This window comes from Ictidomys tridecemlineatus, chromosome 12, assembly GCF_052094955.1.
Source record: "Ictidomys tridecemlineatus isolate mIctTri1 chromosome 12, mIctTri1.hap1, whole genome shotgun sequence".
Taxonomy (NCBI): domain Eukaryota; kingdom Metazoa; phylum Chordata; class Mammalia; order Rodentia; family Sciuridae; genus Ictidomys; species Ictidomys tridecemlineatus.
In genome coordinates, this window is record NC_135488.1 from 87,993,658 (window position 1) to 88,017,997 (window position 24,340).

Here is a 24,340-nt window from a genome sequence, read left to right on the forward strand (position 1 = left end):
GAGCCATTTATTGAGAAGGGCCCTTGCAAGTTGAAGGTTGTAATGATGCCAAAATGTGGTGCGGATAATTACATATGGCCATTCTATCCATGGCTATAAATTTATACATGACTATATTAAATTTAAAAGTATTCTATGTTATAAAAACATTGTTTTGGGTTTAAAATAGGTTATTCATGCCTTCTTTTGCCAAATTGTTCATTAAAAATTTATTTCTTTTCCAGTTTTAACTAAGAAATTTTAACCTTAAATTTTCATTCCCCAATTTTCTAAAATACATATGATATCAAAAAATAAAGAAAAAAAGCCAGTAGGCTTTTCTTCTGAAATCCATGGATAGCTAAGTTTTTCCCAAGTCACAGAATTTAGGTATCTTTACAACCATTCCCTAGCTCTGTACTTGGGGACGGTTGAAACCTTTTGGTGGGAGTAGAATTCTTGCTTTCTGGAGTTTGTCTGTGTATTTGGAGAGGCTGTGAAGAGGACTGGGGAGAAGGTGATGCTCGAATTTGTGGACTTTGATCATTAGAATGAGATTCCTCTTTTTTTTCTCTCTGTCCTTGTGGTTTTTCTTTCTTTTTTTCTGTACCACTGTAAAATAAAGTATAACATGGAACAACACATATTTAAACAAATTTTAAAAAATCAAATGATAGAAAAGTGATTATTATATAATTCAAAACCCTAAATCATACACAACTAATACAACTTTTACTGCTTTCATTCAATATGGAAAACTATTTCTTTGAAAACTCTGGAAATTATTAAAAAGCTTCAGTAGAAATTTTATTAAAACTCTAAGGCAATATATCCTGTAAACACTGCCCTTCTGGTCAGAAAGGACAGAAATTACCTCAAATGCACGTTGCCATCTAGGAAGCTGGGGGTGGAGGGCAATGAAAACCTATCGAAATGAGAGGATTAGTTACATTTTCCATTACCTGTGAAAACAAACTGATGCCCCAGGCACATTAAAAGCTAATGTTTATTCCCTAATTTCTTTGAATACTCCTGCTTCTGTCTATGGAGTTTTGTTTTATTTAGTTTTAGTGTTGGGGATTGAATCCAGGACCTTGCACATGCAAGTGCTTTACGGCAGAGATCCATTTTCAGACCCCTTCAAATTCAGTTTTAATCTTAGCAAGAGTTCATTTTTTCCTTAAACCTGCTGATGTCAATAGTTGTTATTTTAATTATGCAAGTTAATTAAATACAAAGAAAATCAACAAAATACACATAGAAAGAGAATGACAAGTTCTATGAAAACTAACTTGAATGTTCTAGAAAGACTAAAAGTGAGTTACTAAAAATACTAAGTTGGAGTGAGAATTTTAAACATCACAGAAATAGAGATGGATTCTAACATATTGTTTTGCCAGATTTTAAAAATTTATTATTCTGCCTTTATAAGTGAAACTAAGTGGCTGGGGTTGTGGTTCAGCAGTAGAGCGCTCACCTAGTGCGTGTGAGGCCTTGAGTTTGATCCTCAACACCATAAACAAACAAACAAACAAATAAATAAATAAATAGATGTATTGTGTCTGACTAAAACTAAAAAATAAATAAAAATAAATAAATAAATGAAACTAAAAATTATGAAAAGTTATTTTTGGTCATTATTTTATTTCACAATCAACAAGAAATTTAATCAGAGATGCATCCTTAGATGGGGTGGGAGGCCTGACCTTTTATTTAAATAAAAAAATAAGAAATGAATACATATGAATGTTAAAATATTTAAGGTATTTACATATAAATTCTTATAATTCCACACTTTGATTCTTTATTCATGAGTCACCTTCCCTTCCCAACCATACCAGATAGGAGTACTCTTGGCAACATTACAAAGCAGATGGAATCAAAACTCATATTTCATTATTGAAAAGGCAGAAAACTACCAACTACTTATAGGTCTAAAACAAAGGCTATTCTGTAATTTTACTATAAAGTACATAATCTATAAGGAAGTACATTCCAAAAATATTTTAATATACATAGTACACACAATTTAACTATCACATTATGGTAGTTTAAAATGTTATTTTTACAGTGACATTTCTTAATCTGATTCAGTTTTGATACCTTTTGGCTCCACAATGGCCAGTATCTATTTCATGTTCAAATTTTTAAAAACTACATACTAAAAAGTAAAAATTTATCTCAAAAACATCAGATTACTTTCAAATTTAGAAGTTACTTTGTTCTTGGTTTTCTAACTAACCTAAATATGTGGGCCACTACTCTTATGTGGGCCCAGTATAACTAAAAGAGATTTTCTTTCTGGGTGTTTTGGTACTAGGGATTATTTAAAAGCAAAATATAAAGTCCCTGTAATATAAAGTAACAAAATCAGCTGGTCTTAGGTTATCAAATTGTTCCTGTGCATGATACTGATCACTATATAGCTATAGTACAACAGGTACCTATGAAATGGGCTGAAAGCAAACTGTTATTAGCTACAATATGAATATTTATTTAAAAAGTTCTACTACAAATTCTACTATGAATTTTTTTCCTAAAATGGACAGGTAACAAATTTTAGCATCCTTTAAAGAGCAAAGTCTAGATTCTGTCATGATGACTTCAACAATTAAATACTAGGGGGGCTGGGGATGTGGCTAAAGCGGTAGCGCGCTCGCCTGGCATGCGTGCGGCCCAGGTTCGATCCTCAGCACCACATACCAACAAAGATGTTGTTCTGCAGAGAACTAAAAAATAAATATTAAAAATTCTCAAAAAAAATAAAAAAAATAAATTCTAGGAGGAAGTTTTAAAGGACTTACGATCTTGTTATTTCTTTATGACTCCTTTAGCTACCTGTTTGGTTAAACATCTACAATTCCACACTATGAAAAATTCAGTCACTGGTATTAGTTTATTGAGGTAAACATCTCCTATTAAAATATTGTTACATATTATTCTATTATTTAAGGTTTTTCTTCATGCATTCTATGGTCTCTCCAAACTCTATGTGGAATAATTTGCTAGAAATTTTTAAAAAAGGAAAAGTCCTATAAGCAATTTTATTGCAACAAGATTCAACTGATTGATGAAAAGAACATACAGAATTCAAATCTATAATATACTGAAAATGTTATATTGTAGCAATTCCATAGCGTTCCTGACCAGCATCCAACAACATTGCAGACACAGACAAAAACAGGCACACAAAATGTTATTATAATACTTTGAATTAAACCTTAATTTTATAGTCATGGTTAAAGAAAAAAGTTATTAACTTCCCACTAATGCAGACATATATCAAGGATTCTATTTTCCCCTTAAAATGTTTTATTAAATATATCACTTGCTAAGAAAATTTCACTTCCAGAATTTCATTAAATACAGAAATATTTATCAATAAATTCTTCCTGAAAAAAATTAAAAAGAAACCAGGAAATTAAATTGTTCTCTTTCCTTAGGAAGAAACAAAAATTTCCTTGGGCTGGGGATGTGGCTCAAGCGGTAGCACGCTCGCCTGGCATGCGTGCGGCCCGGGTTTGATCCTCAGCACCACATACAAAACAAAAGATGTTGTGTCCACCGAAAACTAAAAAATAAATATTAAAATCTCTCTCTTAAAAAAAAAATTCCTTACTAAAATTTGACAGATAATGATGAATATACATTCAATGTGCATAGATTAGATGTCTCATTCACAACTGAAAAATTCAAAGGACATGCTCACTTGAGTTACAAACAGCTCTATTTCATATTTTTTTCAAAAGAAGACTTGTATCACACATAATTTTGCATATTTTTCCTTTTTCCTTTATAAATAGGTACCTTTTAGCAGCAGATGAGAGAGTTTCTTTTCTTGCAATTGAAACAGAACTGGTGTGACTTGTTTTTCTGTTCGTACCACTTCCATTGGTTATACAGGACATGGAAATAGCTTCTCGAAGGCTTGGTTGGCCTAGAAAAACAAAACAAAACAAAAAACTCATATCAAACTTCAAAATATTACAAAGATCAAAATTTTAAAACTTAAGTCCATTAGTGTTTACAACCAGTGAGCAGACTGCCTCACTTGCATATAGGACATCATTATTATCACAAGATTTTTTTTTTTTTTGAGAGAGAGAAGAGAAAGAGAAAGAGAATGAATGAGAATTTTTTTAATATTTATTTTTTAGTTTTCTGCGGACACACATGTTTCTTTGTATGTGGTGCTGAGGATCGAACCCGGGCCACACGCATGACAGGCGAGCGCGCTACCGCTTGAGCCACATCCCCAGCCCACAAGATTTAATCCTATCAAAAGACCGATAGAGAGATGCTGAGTTGCTAAAAATGCAGCCTATTCTTCTTTCCTTTTTGTAAGGCAATGCTGCTCATTTTCTTAGTAAAATGGTTTGCTTTCTAGGCATAGCAGTTTTAAAACACATGATTCAAGGTTGGGTCTCAAATAAATCTCACATTATCAATCTTCAAAAATAGTTCTGTTTTTGTTGAAATATATTTTAAATCCTAAAAATCATAATGTCAAATCTTAGAATGCTATTTCACATAAAAAGTCTAAATATATAAAGTAGTTTATTTTCTTATAGAGAAGAATGAGTGAACCAAATGTATGGTGGGTAGATTGGTGTGATCAGGAGCAGTTTTATCACAAGATATGAAGTCATGTAGATTTTAATCAAAAGTATTAAAATTTAGAAATAGAGAATACTTTTGATTTCTGAAGTCAGTTTTATCACATGCATTCACGTAAAATCTAACTTTTTGATTTGACCAATCTCATATTTGCTTTTCTTCACAAAAGCACACACACAAAATAAAACTTTTATATATAGGAACTAAAATACTTAACATTCTACAATGCTCAATACATGGCAGTGTAACACTGCTGTTTTGACAATAAGCCACTGGGTTTTACTTGTATCATAATTACCATAATTATCATAATTACATCCTTAATATAGGCTCCTAGATCCTACCTCAAATTGAAGGAATCAGTACAGGGAAAGGGGAAGACCTACAGCATTTGCTTTTTGAAACTTCTCTTGAGAAATCTCACACATAATAACCCTCAAACCCCAAATGCTAATAACACTGGTCATTAGATTTAATTTTAGCATGCTAAATAAGTGACTTCTTGTATCAATGGCTCCTCTCCTCTGCCATGGTAAAACACTAATAACATAAAAATTCCACTTTTACCATTTAATAAGGTATAATTTATTTAGTATATTCACAATGTTGTTCAACCATCACTACTATCAACTTCCAGAACATTTTCATCATTCCAAATAGAAACCCTGTACCCACTAAACATTTACCCATCATTCCTTTCTTTCTCCTTCAAGCCCTTGTCAGCTATTAACCCTTTCTGTTTCCACAGATCTGTCTAATTCTGGATAATTTCCATACATGGAATCAAACAATATTTTGTGTTCACACATGTATCAGCATATACAAATACTGTACTCTTTTTATAACTCAATAATATCTCATTGTGGGGGCTGGGGATTTGGCTCAGTTGGTAGAGTGCTTGCCTTACAGGCTCTGAGTTCAATACCCAGCACCACCAAAATCATATCATCATCACCATCATCTCATTGTATGGATATAGCACATTTTATTTATCCATTCCTCTGCTGATAATAATCTGGATCTTTTACCTTTTGACTCTTGTTAATATTGCCACCATGAACACTGTGAACAAGATGTCATCTGAACTTTTTTCCCCCAATTCTTTCAAATATATGCCTAGGAGTGAAATTATTGGGTCATATGATTGTTCTATGTTTATTTTATTTTATTTTTGTATTGGGGACTGAACCCCAGGGGTGTTTTACCTATGAACAACACAAGTCCTTTTTATTTTTTGAGACAGTGTCTCACTAGGTTGCAATGGCTAACCTTGAACCTGTGATCCTCCTGCCTCACTCAAGCCACTGAGATTACAGACATATGCCACCACAATCAACAAATTACTTTATATTTAACTTAGTCACACAGTTGCTGTATCATTTTAAAATACTACCAGCAATGTATGAGGGTTCCAATTTCACCAAGCCTTGCAGACATTTGCTATTTTCAATGTTTTAAAAAAAAAATAGCCACTTGAGGGAGTATCAAGTGTTATCTCATAACTTTTGGTTTTATGGATTCTATTGTTTGTCTATGCTCTACTTCATTTATTTTTGTTATAATTTTATTATTTCCACACACTTCTGTGATCTTGGGTTTTAGTTTTTTCTTCTTAGTTCCTTAAGATGTGACGTTGGTTTATTGATTTGAGATTTCTTCTTCTCTCTCTCTTTTTTTTTTTTTTTAATGCTGGGGATTAAACCCAAGGTCTTATACCTACTGAACTATACTCCCCGGCTTTTTTTTTTTTTTTTTTGTAGGCATTTACTGTGATAAATTTTCCTTCTAGCACTACTTTGGCTATATCAACACTTTTTGAAATATGATTTTTCTTTTTATTACACAAAAACCCATTAACCACTATAGAAATGTAGACATATGTACAAATGTATACATATATGCAAACTCACAGATATTACATATAGCTTGTAATTCACTTCCATTTCTCTTTCAATACCTCAAGTTTCATCTCGAAAGAGATTCATACTCTCATTAGAATAGGATAATAAACAAAACAACAAAAACACAGAAAAAAGTAGGTATTGGCAAGGATTTGGAGAAACTGGAAACCTATGTACTATGTAAGAATATAAAATGATACAGCCACTGTAGGACACAGGATGGTGGTTTTTCAAACAATTAAATATACAATAATCATATGGCCTGGCAATTCCATTTTGGGTGTATATCCAAGAGATTTGAAATCAGGGACTCAAGCAGATTTGTAGAGGAAATCTTATAGGACAAGTAAGAAATGGCCAGGTAAAATGTGGCTGATACCAGGATCCTATTGTAGCATGTGTAAAGGAAGAGAAAGAATGTAAGAGCAAAACCGGTATATATGTATGTATGTGTGTGAGGCACTGGGTGGGCAGAGGTGGATGGAGAAGACCAAAACAAACAAACACACCAAAAAACCCCTTGATTATCATAACAGCATCATTCATAACAACTAAAAGGAACAAATAAATGTCCAATGATGGATGAGTACATAATAAAATGTGCTATATACATAACAATGGAATATTTTTAATCTTAAAAAGGAATAAAATTGTGCCAGGAATGGTGGTGCATTCTTGTAATCCCAGGGAATTTGGGAAGCTAAGGGAGAAGGATAGCAAGTTTGAGGCCAGCCTCATCAATTTAGTAAGACTTGTCTCAAAAAAATAAAAAGGGATGGGGATATGGTCAGTTGTAAAGTGCCCCTAAGTTCAATCCCCAGTACAAAAAAAGGAAAAAGAAAATTCTTAGTAAGACATCAGAAATCTTTTGCAATAGGCTCTACCTACCTAGGCTCACTTGACACCCCTAATCTAACACCCTGTGCCTGTTTATTCTAAACTCCTAAATGAAATACTTTAATTCTTCTATACTTTCGTACTTGGATGGGCCTTCTTTCAAGCATATGCTTAGTCACCCCTACTTGCCTAAACTAACACATATTCATTATCCACCCACTCATTAAATATTTACTCAGGACTTACTGTGATCCTAGCCTTGCCTTTATAAAAGTGTCTGTACAAAGCAGCCACTGACATCACACAGTTCAAAATCTTCCAAGAGAAGCACATGAAAATGTGGTAAATATAGTAACAAAGTGATATATCAATGGGATATTGTGGAAGTACAAAGAAAGCACATATAATTTTGAAAGGATGATTAAGAACACAGAGCTCAAGCAAGATTTCCTAGGGGAAATACAGAATGAAGTCTTAAAGGACAAGTAAGAAACAGCTAATTGAAAGGTAGCTGATAAGATAGCAGGATCCTATTCTAGTATATGTAAAGAAAGAAAAAATGTATGAGCAAAGTGCAAAGCAGTGTGTGTGTATATATGTGGGGCATTGGGTGGGCAGAGTTGGGTGGAGAACACCAAAACAAACAAACAGACAAAAAACTCTTTGATATGGCTAAACTATACAACAAGAGAGGGTAGTGTCTGGATAGAGAAGGCATGCTGGATTAGATCAAAGAGACTTTGTATATAGATCCACTAAAGGATTTTAAGTTGAAAAAAGACTTAGTTGGATTTGTGTTCCAGTGGGTATGTGAAGAGATTTCAGGGCAGTGGTCCAAAAATAAAGTTACAAGGACCTGAAATAAAAGCTGGTTAGCATGAATGGAAAGGAATAACAATTTTAAGAAATATGTAGAACTCAAAAGATGAGTTCAGTTTTTGGACATGAATTTTGAAGGACACAAGAGGACCAATTTAGTAAATAGATAATTCTTAAGCACAGCTATCTAAATCACAGGTATTGAGTAAATGGTACTAGTAAATAGCTATTAAGATCATGAAGACAAATGAGTGGCAATGTCACCTTTAACAAAGAACCTTCAATACCAGTTTGAGTTATGCATCTATCTATGTGCTCCTATATCATTCTTAATTTGCCTTTATTAATATTAAATAATACAATTTTATAATTATTGACTTGTCTTCTTACTTTACTCGAATTTCTTTGGGGATAAAAAAAATTTTTTTTCTTAGATCTCCAGTACCTAAAGCAGTGACTAGTATTCTGAAAAGATGAAAGGAAGATAAAACTTTCCATCAATTAAGTGGTACAGAGTAGTATTAATTACCAAGCACTTATTATTTGTTAGGTATTGTCCTAAGCATTTTATAATGTAATCTCCTTTAATCTTCTTTATCACAAGATTAAAAAGGATTTATTATTATCACAGTTTTACTGATGAAGAAACTGAAGTTCAGAGAATTTAGCATACTCAAAGTTATACTGTAGTAGCCAAAGAAATGAAAATTTAAGTCTAGGTACAATAACCAGGAAGAAGAGAGAATTCAGCCATCTGAGTTGTGGCAGAAAAACAAATAGGAATTTGTTCTGGTTTGGATCTAAATGTTCCTTTAAGTTAAAGGCTTAGTCCCCAAATCAGTAGTATTTTTGAGATGGAGCTTTTGGAAGATGACTGGATCATGAAGGCTATAATCTCATCCATAGACTAATCAATTGATGGATTCATAATTTAATGAACTACTAGGAGAAATCTACAAGGTACAGCCTAGTTGGAGGAAGCAGGTCTTTGGCAGATGGGGGACATGTCCTTGAAGTCATTCTTATTCTCTCTCTCTCTCTCTCTCTCTCTCTCTCTCTCTCTCTCAGATGGGGGACATCTTGAAGTCATTCTCATTCTTTCTCTCTCTCTCTCTCTCTCTTTCCTTTTCCTCCCCTCCCCATTTTTTTTCCTTGAATGCAAGACTCAAGCAAATGGGCTTTCTGACACTTTAGCCTGACAGTTTCTAAATATTAACTGATGAATTTCACAGTACTGTAGACTCACAAAGCAAAGATTTACATATTATAAATCTCAAAATCTAAAATCCTTGTTCCCCCATACATAATATCTTTGTTCTTGCAAATTTTCCTCTTCCTCTAAAGCAGTAATTTTCTTTTGTCACAATTTCCTACTTCTCTAATTTTCTTCTTCCTTCATTCAACAAGCTATTTATTGAGTCATTTAAAGGCTGGCTATGGTAGTAAGCAACTGTCCTTGTCTTTAAAAGTTTACAATCTAGTAGAAACAACATAAATAAATGCCAAGAGATATACAAATAAAGTTTTAAAACAATTCTGAGACAAAAAATAGACAATTTATAGGAAATAATTAAAGAGGTCTCAAAGTTAGATGAAATTTTGATCAAAAGAAAGATAAAGATGATCCATGGAGAAAGAATTATAATGCTCAAAATCTTTTATATCAGATTCCTGATCACATGCTCAATCAATGGCTTCTACTACATACCTCTTCTCGTTCACACTCTTCATTCTCAGCCTCTTTGCCACCTTTATCTTATTTCATTCTTTGAGAAGACTAAAGACTAACATATACTCCATCAAATTTTATCTTCTCCATTTGGAACTATATACCCTTCTCATTTCCTCTTGTCTCACTTGAAGATGTTAGTCCTTTCAAGTCCTTACTACGATTTTTTTTTTAAGTATATTTTGACTGAAAATGACAATGGAGGCATTTGACTCTCAGAGCAATGAAATCCTGTAAATGGTAATTACTGCCTGGTCTGAGGCAATCTACACACAAAAGGCAACCTAGAAGTCTCTGAGGTAATCAGGACTCATTCCCTCATGCCCTATCAAAATTATCAGTTATTTTACCTTAATGGTTCCAGCAAGGAGATTTATACCTTCCCAATCTGAAAATTTTAATTTACTTAACAACCTTCACAGCAAAACCTAACAATCTCTACCTTCTCCCAAATGTTATTTGGGATAGGAGCCAAATAATACAGAACTGTCTTCACATTATCTCTCCAGAAACTATATAATTGGGAACATTGCTTTTGGAGAATTGACCCCTATATTTCACTTTTAAAACTAAGTTCTCCAGTGGCAATTACAATGCTTCTTATCTTTGATTTACCAACAGTTTCCGGATTTAAATTACTAGTTACTACCTTTAGATAGGTAAATATGACTCTTTTACCTCTGCCAAATTATGTACTAACAGCTTATCTTCACATAATGCCACTAGGTTGTAGTCTCAAATTACATTCATTTGTTCACCCCCAAAAGGTCCTAATGGGTTTACCAGGCACCAGCTGTTGTATAATTTGTCTTCCTGGCAGTTAGAACTGCTAAAATGTTCCCTGGGCCTTCCTTTATGTTCCAAAGTACAGGTACATATTTTTTTTCTTTTGGCAAAAATTCAACTGCAACTGGTGCATATATTATGAACACATGCTGTCAAAAGGAAAGAATTCTCTGACATAGAAGGTATATGAGAAATTTAAATGATAAACCACCTTAAAAGGTACTGGGAAAAATTTATACCTCAGTTAAGTGTCTGGCATAATATACTTTAGAAAAATATGAGGCTTAGCTTTTAATAGTTTTGGCACATGGAAAAAGATAAACTAAAAGAGAACCAAATATAATGAAGTGACTAGTTAGGTGTGTTTCTGATTTGGGCATTTACTGAATGGCAATATTACTATGATGTGATATAGAATATCATGAAGCCATTAAAACACAGACATCATTAACATTTAGTTTGATCCATACTTGAAGCCAAGTCATATTATCACCTTTTAACAAAATTATTTAACAGTTGTCATCAGCAGTGGGAAAGCTGACCTATCCTTCTAATCACAGCATCATAAAAGGGTTCCACTTGATCTACCTGTAGGGGTTTGTTTAGTCTGACTGCCAAAATATATATATATATATATATATATAAATAGAAAATGTATATTTTATGATTATGATAATGATGATCACTGCTCTGTCGATGATTTATGTGAAAGTGAATAGTCAGCTAAACGCAGTGGCACACACCTGTAATCCTAGCAACTCCTCAGAGGAGGCTGAGGCAGAAGGATTTCAAGTTTGAGGCCAGCCTCATGCTGTCTCAAAGAAGAAAATGAAAAAAACTGGGAATGTAGCTCAGTGGTAAAGCACCCAGGGTTTAATCCCCAGTATCATCTTACTCCTACCCCCCCCCAGAAAAAAAAAAAAGTGAATACAGTCAGTCTTCCATACCTATGGGAGACTGGTTCCAAAAGCTTGCCCATCCCCAAATCTACAAATGCTCAAGCCTCTTATATAAAATGGTGTGATATATGCATATAACCTATGCATATCCTTCCATATACTTTATCTGGGGGTGGTTGTGGTGGGGATACTAGGGATTGAACTTAGAGGCACTAGACCACTGAGCCACATCCCCAGTCCTATTTTGAATTTTATTTAGAGACAGAGTCTCACTGAGTTACTTAGCACCTCACTCCTGCTCAGGATGTCTTTGAACTTGAAATCTTCCTGCCTCAGCCTCCCCAGGATGCCTAGGATTACACGCATGCAACATCGCACCCAGTTCTTCCACATACTTTAAATCATCTCTACATTACTTAAAATACCCAATACAACATAAATGCTAGATAATAGGTGTTACACTATATGGAATAATGACAACAAAAAAAGTCTATATGTGTTTAGTGTTTAGTCAGGCATGGTTTTGTTCACCTGTGAAAAATTTTGATCTGTGTTTAACTGAATCTATGGATGTAGAACCCACAGAGAGAATTTTTAAGTATCTTCAGTCTTTTCTAACTTCACAAGGGATTAAAAAAAAAAATCACATGAAATATAAAATGGTTATGTCTTTACTTTTGAAAGGGAAAAATATAAATCTTTACAAAGCATTTTAAATAAGTATTTTATAAAATTTTTCATTTATTTGAAAATACTTTGCTTGAAAGGTTTATACCAAATATTGTACCCTTAACATGTTAATCCTGTTTAATGTTAAAACAGTTGACCTATTTTTATACTATACACAAATGGCAATAGTGAACAGTCGCTTAATATTTTTTCCAAGTACCTTCTATAGTATACCACATATAAACTCCAAGACAAAAAGCTGCCAATAATAAAATAATAAAATTTTAAATGGGGTATTTCTCTCAATGTTTTACTATCAATATTAGAAAACATATTAGGCAAATTTTCCACTAAAGGGAATGAATGATACTAGTGGACCCCATTTTATGTGAAATAAAATATATCACATTAGCATGTTTATAAGAATAGTAATCAAAGTAAACATGAAGTAGAATTTTAGAATCAAATGAAAGAAATTCAACATATCTTAAATTAGTAAGAATTAGGTTGATATTACATGAAAATTAAAAGTTCCAATGCTGCAGCTACAGGGGTTCTGTGGCTCCTCCAGAAGTGAATAATTCACTACTGATAAGTCATTACAAAGGAATTATGATTTGATTAAAGACAACTAGAAAAGGACTAGAAACAACAACTTGCAAAAAAGTTCCTAGGGAAAAGGAACTATAGGGCTGGGGTTGTAGCTCAGTGGTAGAGCGCTTGTCTCACATGTGTGAGACCTTGGGTTCAACCCCCAGCACCATGTAAAAATAAAAATGAAAATATTGTGTCCATCTACAACTAAAAACAATATTAGAAAAAAAAGGAACTATAGCTATTTAACTGTATTCACATTTTTATGACACTGAGAATTAGGTCTAAGTAACTGAGGTATCATACAAAATGTTATGTATCTGTTAAATTTTTAAAAAGCAGTCTTTACATTTCCCTTAAATTTTTCAGAATTTTTGTTACTGAAGTACTTTAGTAAACAAAAAAAATGAGTTAAAAATTCTTTAAATTTTCCTCAATTACAATGTACTGTTATTTCAGAATAATCAAAACATTTTAAGTGTTTTTAAAGACTAACAAAACTATTTTAAAACACTTTTTTAAAAAAAGTTGTATAAAAATGCTCAACATCAAAAATTATCAGGAAAATGCAAATCAAAATCAGCAAAATAAACAAAACAGTAATGAGGTAACATCTCACCCATTTAGCATGGCTATTATATTAAAAAATAATAATATTAATAAATGCTGGCCAGGAGGCAAAAACAGGGAAACTCTCAAAAACTGCGGGTGAAAATGCAGACATTAAGGAAAACAATACGGTGGGGTTCCTTTACAAAACTGCCGTATGATCCAGAAATCCCACCTACAAGTATATGTCCAAAGGAAATAAAATCCATGTTGAAAAAACATCTACACTCACATGTTTACTGTAGTATCATTCATAACAGCTAAGATATGGAATAAACTTAGGGGTATATTGATAGATGAATGGTTAAAGAAAATGCAGTATGTGTCTGTGTATATACATACATGTACGTGTGTATACACACACACACACACACACACGGAATATTATTCAGGCATAAAACAAATGAAATACTTTCCTTTATAGCAACATGGATGGAACTGGGGAACATTATTTTAAAGTGAGATAAGCTTGACACAGAAAGATACTGCACATTCTTACATATATGTGGAAACTAAAATAATTGATCTCAAAGAAGAACAGGGTACAATTTGGTTACAGAACCTGGGAAGAATTTGGGGTGGGAGGAATAGTGTTAATGGTGCAACTGGGTTGGCAGAATGATTTAATGCACAGGAGGATAACTTTGGTGAACAACAATTAATTGAATGTTTCAAAATAGCTACTAGACTCACAAATTAAAAGTAGCCTCCAATTTAATATTCTCTTCTAGTTACTATGATCAAGCAAGTTTAAGAGTAGCTATATTTACTGCTCTAAATTCCACAATTCTCAATTGCAGCTTCCCAAAATACCAGAATTTGATTTTCAACCTATTACTCCAATAAAATTTTACCTTGAAGATGTTTCTAATACTCTTATTATGAATTCCAAATCAAACAGTCACTTCTAAGACTTTATTTGACCCCTCTATAGCAGCTGGCAACATGAAACACTCTTGTTATGCTGAAATGTTGGAGCTTCTAAATGGAACTATGCTGGACTTTCATTTCATTTTATATCCTCTTTCTATTACACCAACTGTCATCCATGAGCTGAACAGGCCCAAATTCTTTTGGCTAGCCAAGACTAACATGTACACCAGAACTGGAATTTAGTTATCAATATGTACATATTCATACACCATATTCATATACCTCAAACTCAATATTCAAAAACTGAATTCATAATCTTTCTTCCTCCTCATATCTGGTTAACTGTATCTTTTTTTATCTAGCTGGAATTTAAAATGAGACTTTTCTCTAGGTTTATAATTTATACTGGCTTATTGCAGTAGGTAAGCCAATTCAAATCCTTCCTTTCCCATTGTTAAAATAAGGGCAATCATGCCACTCCCCATCTAGTCTACCTGGAAATCAGTAAAAGATGTGAATTATATTTAAATGCTTGATTAATCTGAAAGAATTCAAAATTCTTTCTTGATGCTTAAAAAAAGAAAAAAGTTACATGTGGTCAACCTCAGAGCAACAGGATCCTAGGAACTATTTCTTTCAACCTTGAACTCACCGTATCTAGAAGTTAAAAATTCCATTGTATTAGGGTTGGTAATAAGTATCATAGCTTAAATTAATTTTTCAGGATTATTAATTATTATTATTAATTTATCATTGGACAGATGACCAAGAAAGATTAGAATAAAGCTATTTAAACTATAATCATTTAAAATTATGTTTCTGTAATAACAGGATGATTTTTTTAATATATATGAACATATGAACATCTACTTGTTATGTTTAAGATAGAATGGAGACATAAAAAGAAGATTCAGTTCTTGCCCTCAATAAATTGTTATCTAGTTGGAAGATACTAACTTCACAGAAACAGTATGCCATAAAAGCATATAAGTGTCATCAGTACTATTATACAAACATTTCCAAATTAAGAAGCATCTTAGCAAGGCCCTGCTTCAAAATAAAAAATAAAAAGGGCTTGGTATGTGGCTCAGTGGTCAAGTGCCCCTGGGTTCAATCCCTGGTATCGCCCCCCCAACCCCCACTCCGAAAAAAAAAGTAAATAAAATAATAGACTTAAGTTGCCGAATTTCTTGGGAAAAAGAAACAAACCATAATCAGGTAATGCAACAGAGAAAAGAGTTTTATATTCCCAATTAAATTTTCAAATAAAATGTTACATAAAGCAAGACTCTCCCTACTTCACAAGCCCCTTACTTACCTTTACTCGGGACTGATTTTTTCACTGAGGCCACATGATCTTCAGAGATTGCAAGACGCCTCAAAACATCAGCAAGAGCTGCCTTTAGCACAGTGATTTCATCTTCTTGTTGTTGAACTCGTAATTCAAGAGCTGAGAGGCGATCTTGAACATCCGAAGTACTTGCAGCAGAAATACTATCATCTAAAAAATAAAATATTGAACATTTAAAAGATATTCTGCTTGAAAAAGAATCTCTTTCTTCTAAGAAAAACTACGCCAAGGTAAGTTTGGCTTTTTTTTGTTTGTTTGATAGCAGGAATTGAATCCAGGGACACTTTTAATGGTGAACTACATTCCTAGTCCTTTTTATTTTGAAGCAAGGACTTGCCAAGTTACTGAGAGTCTGCCTAAATTGCTATAGCTGGCCTTGAACTTGCAATCTCCTGTCTCAGCTTCCTGGGTTGCTGGGATCAGATGCATGCCACTGGGCCCAGCCCAAGGTAAATCTTTTTAAAAAGACGATAAAAATTAAAACAAGGACAACTCTAACATGTTTACACAGAATTACTATATAGATTAACATCTATAAAGATTTTCATAGTATTTTAACTAATTTAAAATAATAATAAAAGTTTTTAAATTTGTCAAATAATTAAAATGATGAAAATCTTCCCCAAGGTCAAGCCTCCTCCTCTTTTTGTGTGGTACTGGGGATCAAAGCAGGGCCTCATGCATATAAGGCAGGTACTCTACCACTGAGCTATAACCCTCACCCCAATTTTCCCCTATTTTTACACTATCCCCTTAGTTGGTTTTCTCACCAAAATGTTCTCTAAATATGTCAAAATTTGAGTTTAGAAGTGAGGGGGGGTGACCTCCAATTCTATTATCATAACATTATGAAGCAGTAAACAATATTCATGTTGAAGATCATATATATCAACAGGCTTCCCAGACATATTTCCATGACAATCTGATACTGAAGGAAAGATGGGTTTTAAATTTAATTCAGATGCCAAGTTCTGATTCTGTATTACAGTGACTTTGGCTCTCTGAGCCTCAATATCTTCATCTTTAAATGGGATTGCTCTAATGAAGACATTTACATAGTACAAAAGGTATAATTTGAGAGCTTTGACTACATTCACTATACAAGGCAGACAAAATCTATAGCATGCTTAAGAAAAGGACTAGTAAGAGCAATTCAGTCTCTCACCTTAGAATTTTTATACGTGATATCTTTCATTTCCATGGTAGTTAAGCTCAATTCTAGTTGATCCATACTTTTAGACCATGATCACTATTATTTCTTCCCAAAATGCTTTTCTATTTTCTGTCTAATAGGAAAAAAAGCAGACTTCCTCTTTTGTGAAGCAACATTTGGGGAGAATGGGGGTGTACAAAGGATTGAATCCAGGTGCTTAACTACCGAGCCACATCCCAGCCCTTTTTAATATTTTATTTAGAGACAGGGTCTCGCTAAGTTGCTAAGTGCTGAGGCTGGCTTTGAACTTTCGATCCTCTTGCCTCAGCCTCCTAAGTTACAGCACTGCGCCTGGCATGAGGCAACCTTTTTTTTTTTTTTTTTTTTTCTGGTTGTATATAAAGTACATTCACACCAATTTGTGTATTCATTCATGTACTTTGGAGTTCATCACATTCCACCATCATTTCTAACCCCCTGCCCCCTCTCTTCCCCTCCAACCACTCTGTCCTATCTAGAGTTCATCTATTTCTCCCATGCTCCCTCTCCCTACCCCACTATGATTCAGTCTCCTTATTATCAGAGAAAACATATGGCATTTGTTTTTTTGGGGATTGGCTAACTTCACTTAGCATTATCTTCTTCAGCTCCATCCATTTACCTGCAAATGCCATGGTTTTATTCTCTTTTATTGCTGAGTAACATTCTATTGTGTATATATGCCACATTTTTTTTATTCATTCATCTACTGAAAGGCATCCAGGTTGGTTCCACAGTTTAGCCATTGTGAATTGTGCTATAGCAGCACAATTTTTAAGGTCCTATTTGGGCTGCCAACTTATGATGCCTCATACCCACTTCTACCACCCCATAAATGAGGTTGAACAATATTAGATGGCCTAAGTTTTGGTATCAATTCACTACTATCAATTTCAAATGGTTCAATCTAATATTACTAATATTATTTTAGTATCAACTGACTACTATCAGTTTCAAATGGTTCAATCTAATATTACTGTAAGAGTAGTTATGAGATATTAAGACAAATGGAGACTTGCTAAATTTCCCAGAGAGGTGTAGCCCATTTTCCCTCTTGGTTCACTGAGAGGCTCATTGTAAGGATATAGCCCTAGGACTGCTGGTAGTAAAGAAACTTTTGACTACCCCGAGTTCCAATTCTAGCCTCTGAAACCTTGGATCTATTTTCACAACCAGTCTAGTGGTCTGGCACTATGGCGCGTGCCTCTAATGCAAGCAACTCAGGAGGCTGAGGCAGGAGAATTGCAAGTTCAAAGTCAGTCTCAGCAACTTAGTGACAACCTAAACAACTTAGTGAGACCCTATCTCAAAATAAAAAATAAAAAAAGGGCTGAAGCTGTGGCTTGGTGGTTAAGCATCGCCGGGTTCAATCCCTGGTACACAGAGACACACACACAGACACAGAAAGAACCAGTCTAGTTCTCTTCCCAGCTATTATATAATCTAACAAATTGACTCTTTGCAAGCTATCACTCTTGTAAAAGTCAAAGGTCCGGATCAAGTCAGTAATCTATGTGAATATGCCTAAACTGTTCTCCATTTATGAAAGATGAGGTATAATTTAATAAATACATAATCTGCTTAATTCTTTTGGGAAGCAGGGCTTGGTGGTACAGCCTGTAATGCCAGGAACTCAGACGGCTGAGGTAGGAAAATTGAAAGTTCGAGTTCAGCCTAGGCAACTTAGCAAGACCCTGCCTCAAAATAAAAAATAAAAAAGGCTGGGGATCTAGCTCCATGGTAGAGCACCCTTGGGTTCAATCCCCAGTACCCAACCCTGAAATCTTTTGGGAAGCCAGAAGAGCCTAGTGTTAAGATTATCAGACTATAAAGTTAAGGTTATAATACTAGGTTTTAGTATCAACTTAATGTTTATCTTTGGCAAGTCACTTAAGTTTTATGGACTCTGATTTTATTTTCTTTTTAATGACTAAGGTTTTTATTTTGTGAAACATGAAAGGTGATTCCACTTGTAAAAATCCTACCCCAACTTGATAGACACTGTGGAAGGACCCAAGGAAATTTTTCAAAGACTATAATAAGGCACAAAGTTAACTATTAAAAATGTCCTGTGTTTGTATCATATCTTTCATATTTATTACCTCATCCCCTTCCTACACAGTCTATATTTTATATTTGAGGAAACAGCTCAAGAAATTAAGTAACTTGCCCAAGGTCACCAAACCAGTCTTATGTAAGACTCAAACACCAGTCTCTTGACTCCCAATTTAAATGCCCTTTATTTTATTTCTTGCCATGTTCTAATAATAATCACAAGAAGATTAAGTAAATGTATCTTTTTCATAAAGTCATAGAAGGAGTTTAAACTACTGAATGATATAAACATATTTTTATTTTAAAAAGGTCATTTGGCTGTGTTGTGTGAAAATGGACTGGTACAGACTAAGAATAAATGCAAGAAGTCCAGACAGGGGGCTGCTGCAATAACCCATACAAAAGGTGATGGTTTCCTCAGTTAGGGTGAATAAATATGGACAAATACTCTGCTACCTCAGTATAAGTATTATTAGAATACCTCCCTCTTTCACTCACAAGTTCTCTAGTTCAGATGACCAATTAAAGGATTATTTTCACTAAAGCAAAAGCAATAGAAGTTAAAAGGAGCATAGAAGTGCATCTCTGCAATTTCTGATAGCCCTAAATCTCTATAATTCCTATAGCTCTAAATCTCTGTAATTCCTTCCTGTCTAAATCTCAATTCTTAACATTTTCAAGGGCATGAATCTGAGAATCTGTAAAAGCTTTGATAAAATAGTACATTTTGGTGTTTCAATGAATAAATATGCTTGCTTTTTACTGGCTATAACTGGTTTACCCACATTTAATCTCCTCATGCTAATTAATTCTTACTGCTATATAGGTAGGGTTCCATTGAGTTACTATTCCATAGTGATGTTCTTACTGCCCTGTTGATTACTGCCACAAAATCAGAAATGGCCTAAAGTCCACAGAATACTATGCAACAATAAAAAAGTAGGTATATAAGCTAAAATTCTGAAAGATCTGTAAGACAATTTAAGTAAAATAAGCAAACTGCAAAGCAATACATACTGAATGACTTACTAAAACGAACACACATGCACTGAAAACACCTCTAAAAATAAATAAATAAAGCAGGCATGCCTCTAAGCCCACCTACCACAAAGACTGAAGCAGGAGGATCACAAGTTCCTGTCTAGCCTGGGCAACTTAAACTTAGCGAGATCTTGTCTCAGAAATTAAAAGGGCTATAGATGTAACTCAGTGGTAGGGGCATCCCTAGACTTAATACCCTATACCATAAAACGGGGGGGAAGTGAACAACAATTAAAAAAAAAAACAACCCAAACCTTCATATTTATATAGATATGCAATACACACAGAAAAAGCACATATTTCAAACTGGTAATTGGGTTACCTCTGATTTGGAAGATCAGATTAGGAGGGTAGGAATAAAATGAAAATTTTGCCTTTCGGCTTAAGTAACTCTAAATTATTCAAATTCCACAATACAAGGGTATCATGTGTTAATTATACACTTCATTTAAGTTAAAAAGCACTGCCTCTAAGCCTTGAGTTCTTAAGGCAACTTTTCACTAGGCACAGTGAAAAAAGAACAATATAATAAAACACAATTAACTTAAACTTGCATTCAGAGATTACTAAAGCTAGAACAAAAACTATTTTGAAGTCCAACAATTTTCTTCATCATTTTATAGACAAGCAGGTACACCAAGCTCTTTAGAAATTAGGTAAATTTACCATGGTCAAAAGCAAATTGAGGTTAGAACTTCTGCTGATGACTCTGTTCCATTGCTCCCTTTTCATTTTGAAAACTCCTCTTCCAATCTTAACGTACCACACTCTCATTCACGATAAACGTTTTAGGAATACATCTGTACAGTAAATAGAATATATCCTTTTATATTTTTTGGGGGGGGTGGCACTAGGAATTGAACCTAGGGCTCTTTATCACTGAGCTATATCCACCGTCTTTTGTTTTTCAATTTGAGACAAGGCTTACTAAATTACTTAGAGCTTCACTGAGTTGCTGAGGCTGGTCTCAAGCTTGAGATCCTCCTGTGTCAACCTCAGAAGTCACTTGAGATTACAGGCATACAGCCTGCACTCACTTATATTCCTTTTTCTTAATGTAAATATATTCATTCCCTTTCCTTACTTCATGGCAGTCCCTTGTTTTGTTTTGCTCCTTCTCAAAATAGTTTCTAGATTCAGGGTTAAAATACAAACAACAAATGAATTCTCAAGAAAGGTAAAACTAATGAGAAAAGAAAAGAGGAGAAAGAGGAGAACTATGAATCTCTTACCCATTAGTCTATTTACTGGCTTAAGTAAATTTCTTTCATTAGAGGCATAAGCAAATTTATATGTAACTTGTAAACTTTAATATTCAATATTATCATTTTAAAAATCCAATGACAGCCATTCATTAACTGAATCATAGTTAACCTGTTTTCTGAATGGTCAAGAAATGTGTTACCTTTACAGAAATAAATATACTACATTTTATTCTAAGTATCTAGAAGGTGACAATACAATATTGTATCAGAATTTTGAATTTTAAGTAACTCTTAATTTTAAGTAACACCTTTCGAATTTTAAGTAACTCTTTCTAAAATGGAATTCTATACTTGCTTTTTTCCTAATAGAGGCATATAATTATAACCATTTCTTGATGATTCAGTCTCCATTTAGACTATTAATTACTATGCTGCAAGTACTGTGATAAAATGATGCCCTAGAGGCTATTATATGTCTAATTAAATAAGTGAAAAACTGAATAGTTTCTAGTCTTTATACCTTTTCTCCTTATCGCTTTGCAGTTAGAATTAACTTGCCCATCTATAACAATACTCCCTTCCAATTTAATTTCCTATATTATGGAATATTTGGTAACTAACCTTTATATGAAGAGAAAAAAGTCTCTGAAAGGAGAACCTTTCTATTTAAAAATTACATATGCATGTATACATGCACATGTATATATACACTTAATTTTATGTGAATGTATACATGCATGTATATGTGAGAGCGCGCGCACACACACACACACACACACATATTAATTAAGTAGAAATGTCCTTCCCTTACAAATGAGCTTACTGAAATCTTGAGAATTAACCAAGATTGTGCAGCTAGTAAGATGGAGAGCTGGGATCTAACCCAAGTCTGTCAGATCTAAAATTCAGCTCTTTTTCATGCCAGACTGCATATTACATATTTTGAATACACAAAGACACTCAACTTATTTGGGGCTCATTTTGCCATAGTGTAACAAGGACTCTGGTCTCCTGACCAAGTATGGTTATTTCATCTCTTTATCTTCACTGATAAAATAATTTATCATTTGCTTTTTGGCTCTTGGATAGATTTCAGATTGATACTGCTATTCCATTATCTTTAGTTAAATGAGGCATTCAAAAATACAGGATAGGGTTTCTGGTTATGGTTAAGATTGAGAATCCTCATTCCACTTCTTTCCCTAACTGCAACAAGATATTCTGAAAAGAATGCATAAAACAATTACTTGAGATCTTGAAGAACAAATATTAATGGACATTTAAAAGGGAAATCAAATTTTGAAGAATGATCCATGAGGCAATGAGTTCCCTTGCTTATACATATAGCTTATAAACTTTGAGAATTGTGTACAAAAAAAGCTCCAGATAAAACTCTTTTTTTCTCTGATCACCTTTAACTTTCCCAACCACACAAGTCCCAGCTGTGAAACTGCAACACATGGCAGCAGTGGCATGCCATGGAAGCATGAGGGACTCCCATGTGTGCTCTCTCTCTCACTGCTTTACCTTGAGTTGACAGCAACACAAGGAAGGGGGAAAATCCCAATTTTATAGGAAGATCACAAGGAAAGGGAGTCCATGAGAGCTTGACTGGATGGAGGAGATTATAGAGAGGAAGGAATTAGAGAAAGAGATCCTAGGCTCATCCTCCCAGCTACACAAATACAGAAACAACTGGTATCAACACAGTGAAGATTTTTGAGAATTATGGACCAGTGGCCAGGTCCCAGACCGGTATATGCACAGTGCACATGAAAAGCTGACAAGAACAGACCTGGAAAAGTTTTTAAAAACAAAATGACATTGGATCTAGAGTGCACAGAACACAGGTCAGGAACTGCAGTCTGAACAGAGCTGAGTGACTAATGAAACAAAAATCATTAACATTTGTCAGCAGATTTTAATAGGACCCAAAGTCTCATAGTATAATATTCAAAATGTCCAAAAATAATCCAAAATTAACTGACATTCAAAAAACCAGGAACATCTTAAAAAAAAAAACACTCAAGGAAAAAAAATGAAATGACAGATATTGGCATTATCAGAGTCTTTAAAACAATTATCATAACCATGTTACACAAAGGAAGGGGGAACATTCTTGAAATAAATGGAATAAAAGTCACAGAAAAGAATAAAAATTATTAAAAAAACTCAAGTGGAAGTTTTATTTTTTATTGCTTATAGAATACTTTATTAGTTTCTGTAATCAAACAATAAGACCTTATATATTTGATACAGTGTAACTCCTATACAAATTAAGTTTAACATTTTTAAACCAATATGGCTATTAATTTCTGTATAATGCCAACTCAAGATAATAAACTGAGATACTTTTTCCAAAGTTGAAACCACAACTAAAACTTCAAATTCAAATACATATATGCCATGACATGCAACTGAGTCATTCAGGGTCACTCCAGGTGAAATTTGGGTTGGCACACAAAGACAGAGAAAATACCTTTTTCTTGGGGTTCTTCAGCATTGGCTCCTCTGCTCCAGCTCCCACAAGGGAGGCAGAAAAAAAGAGAGAGGAGGATGATGTTTTGAAGCCCCTTTTTATTGAGGGGAAGACACTGGAGAAAGTTCCACCCCAATGAAGGGGGTCAGGTTTCAGGGGGTTGAGTCTAACTCCATGATGTCTTATGGTCAGCAGATTGACTGACATCTTGGAAGGCCACACCTACCACAGGGGATCATAGGCAGAGCGAGCAAAAAGGACACATAACACCACCAGCCCAAACAGAGAGGCAATGTCAGTCCAGTCCACTCATGTACTCATGCTCATAATTCACACACACACAGCCGGTAGCTGGCTTGCCATACATTTATATGTATGTGTATATATATATAAATAAATACATATATAAATTCATACACACACATACATGCATACATATATAAATAAAATGTGTGTGTCAGGGAAAGAAAGACCACAATAGCAACATCTGGTCTCAAAATAAAAAGGACTGATGTCAATGTAGCTCAGTGGTAAAGTGCCCCTGGGCTCAATTCCTATTACAAAAAGAAAGAAAAGACACCCCCCCACACACACCAAAAAAACAAAAACAAAAACCCTGCAAAGCTCTGTTGTGATAACAGGCACCACTGTTTAAAATTAGCCAGCCTCTTATAATTTAAAAACAGCTCTGAAAAAGCACTATCA

At 34.0% G+C, this 24,340-nt stretch overlaps 1 protein-coding gene across 9 annotated transcripts in view; it reads right to left on the reverse strand.

Annotated features, from left to right (window-relative positions):
* Positions 1 to 24,340, reverse strand: part of Eml4 (EMAP like 4) — a 141,703-nt gene that overhangs the window by 61,118 nt on the left and 56,245 nt on the right. For 5 of the 9 annotated variants that reach the window (XR_005727283.2, XM_040271061.2, XM_040271060.2 and 2 more), the window contains exons 2-5: positions 15,631 to 15,813; positions 3,787 to 3,916; positions 854 to 904; positions 418 to 591 (exon numbers count right to left, since the gene is read on the reverse strand). Coding sequence is in view for 8 of the 9 variants with exons in the window: in XM_040271061.2 (XP_040126995.1) it covers positions 418 to 591; positions 854 to 904; positions 3,787 to 3,916; positions 15,631 to 15,813 (538 nt within the window). In the remaining variant the exon portion in view is untranslated. The remainder of the gene's footprint in view (positions 1 to 417; positions 592 to 853; positions 905 to 3,786; positions 3,917 to 15,630; positions 15,814 to 24,340) is intronic. The other 4 variants (XM_005324532.5, XM_005324531.5, XM_021725868.3 and 1 more) reach the window with 2 other exon arrangements.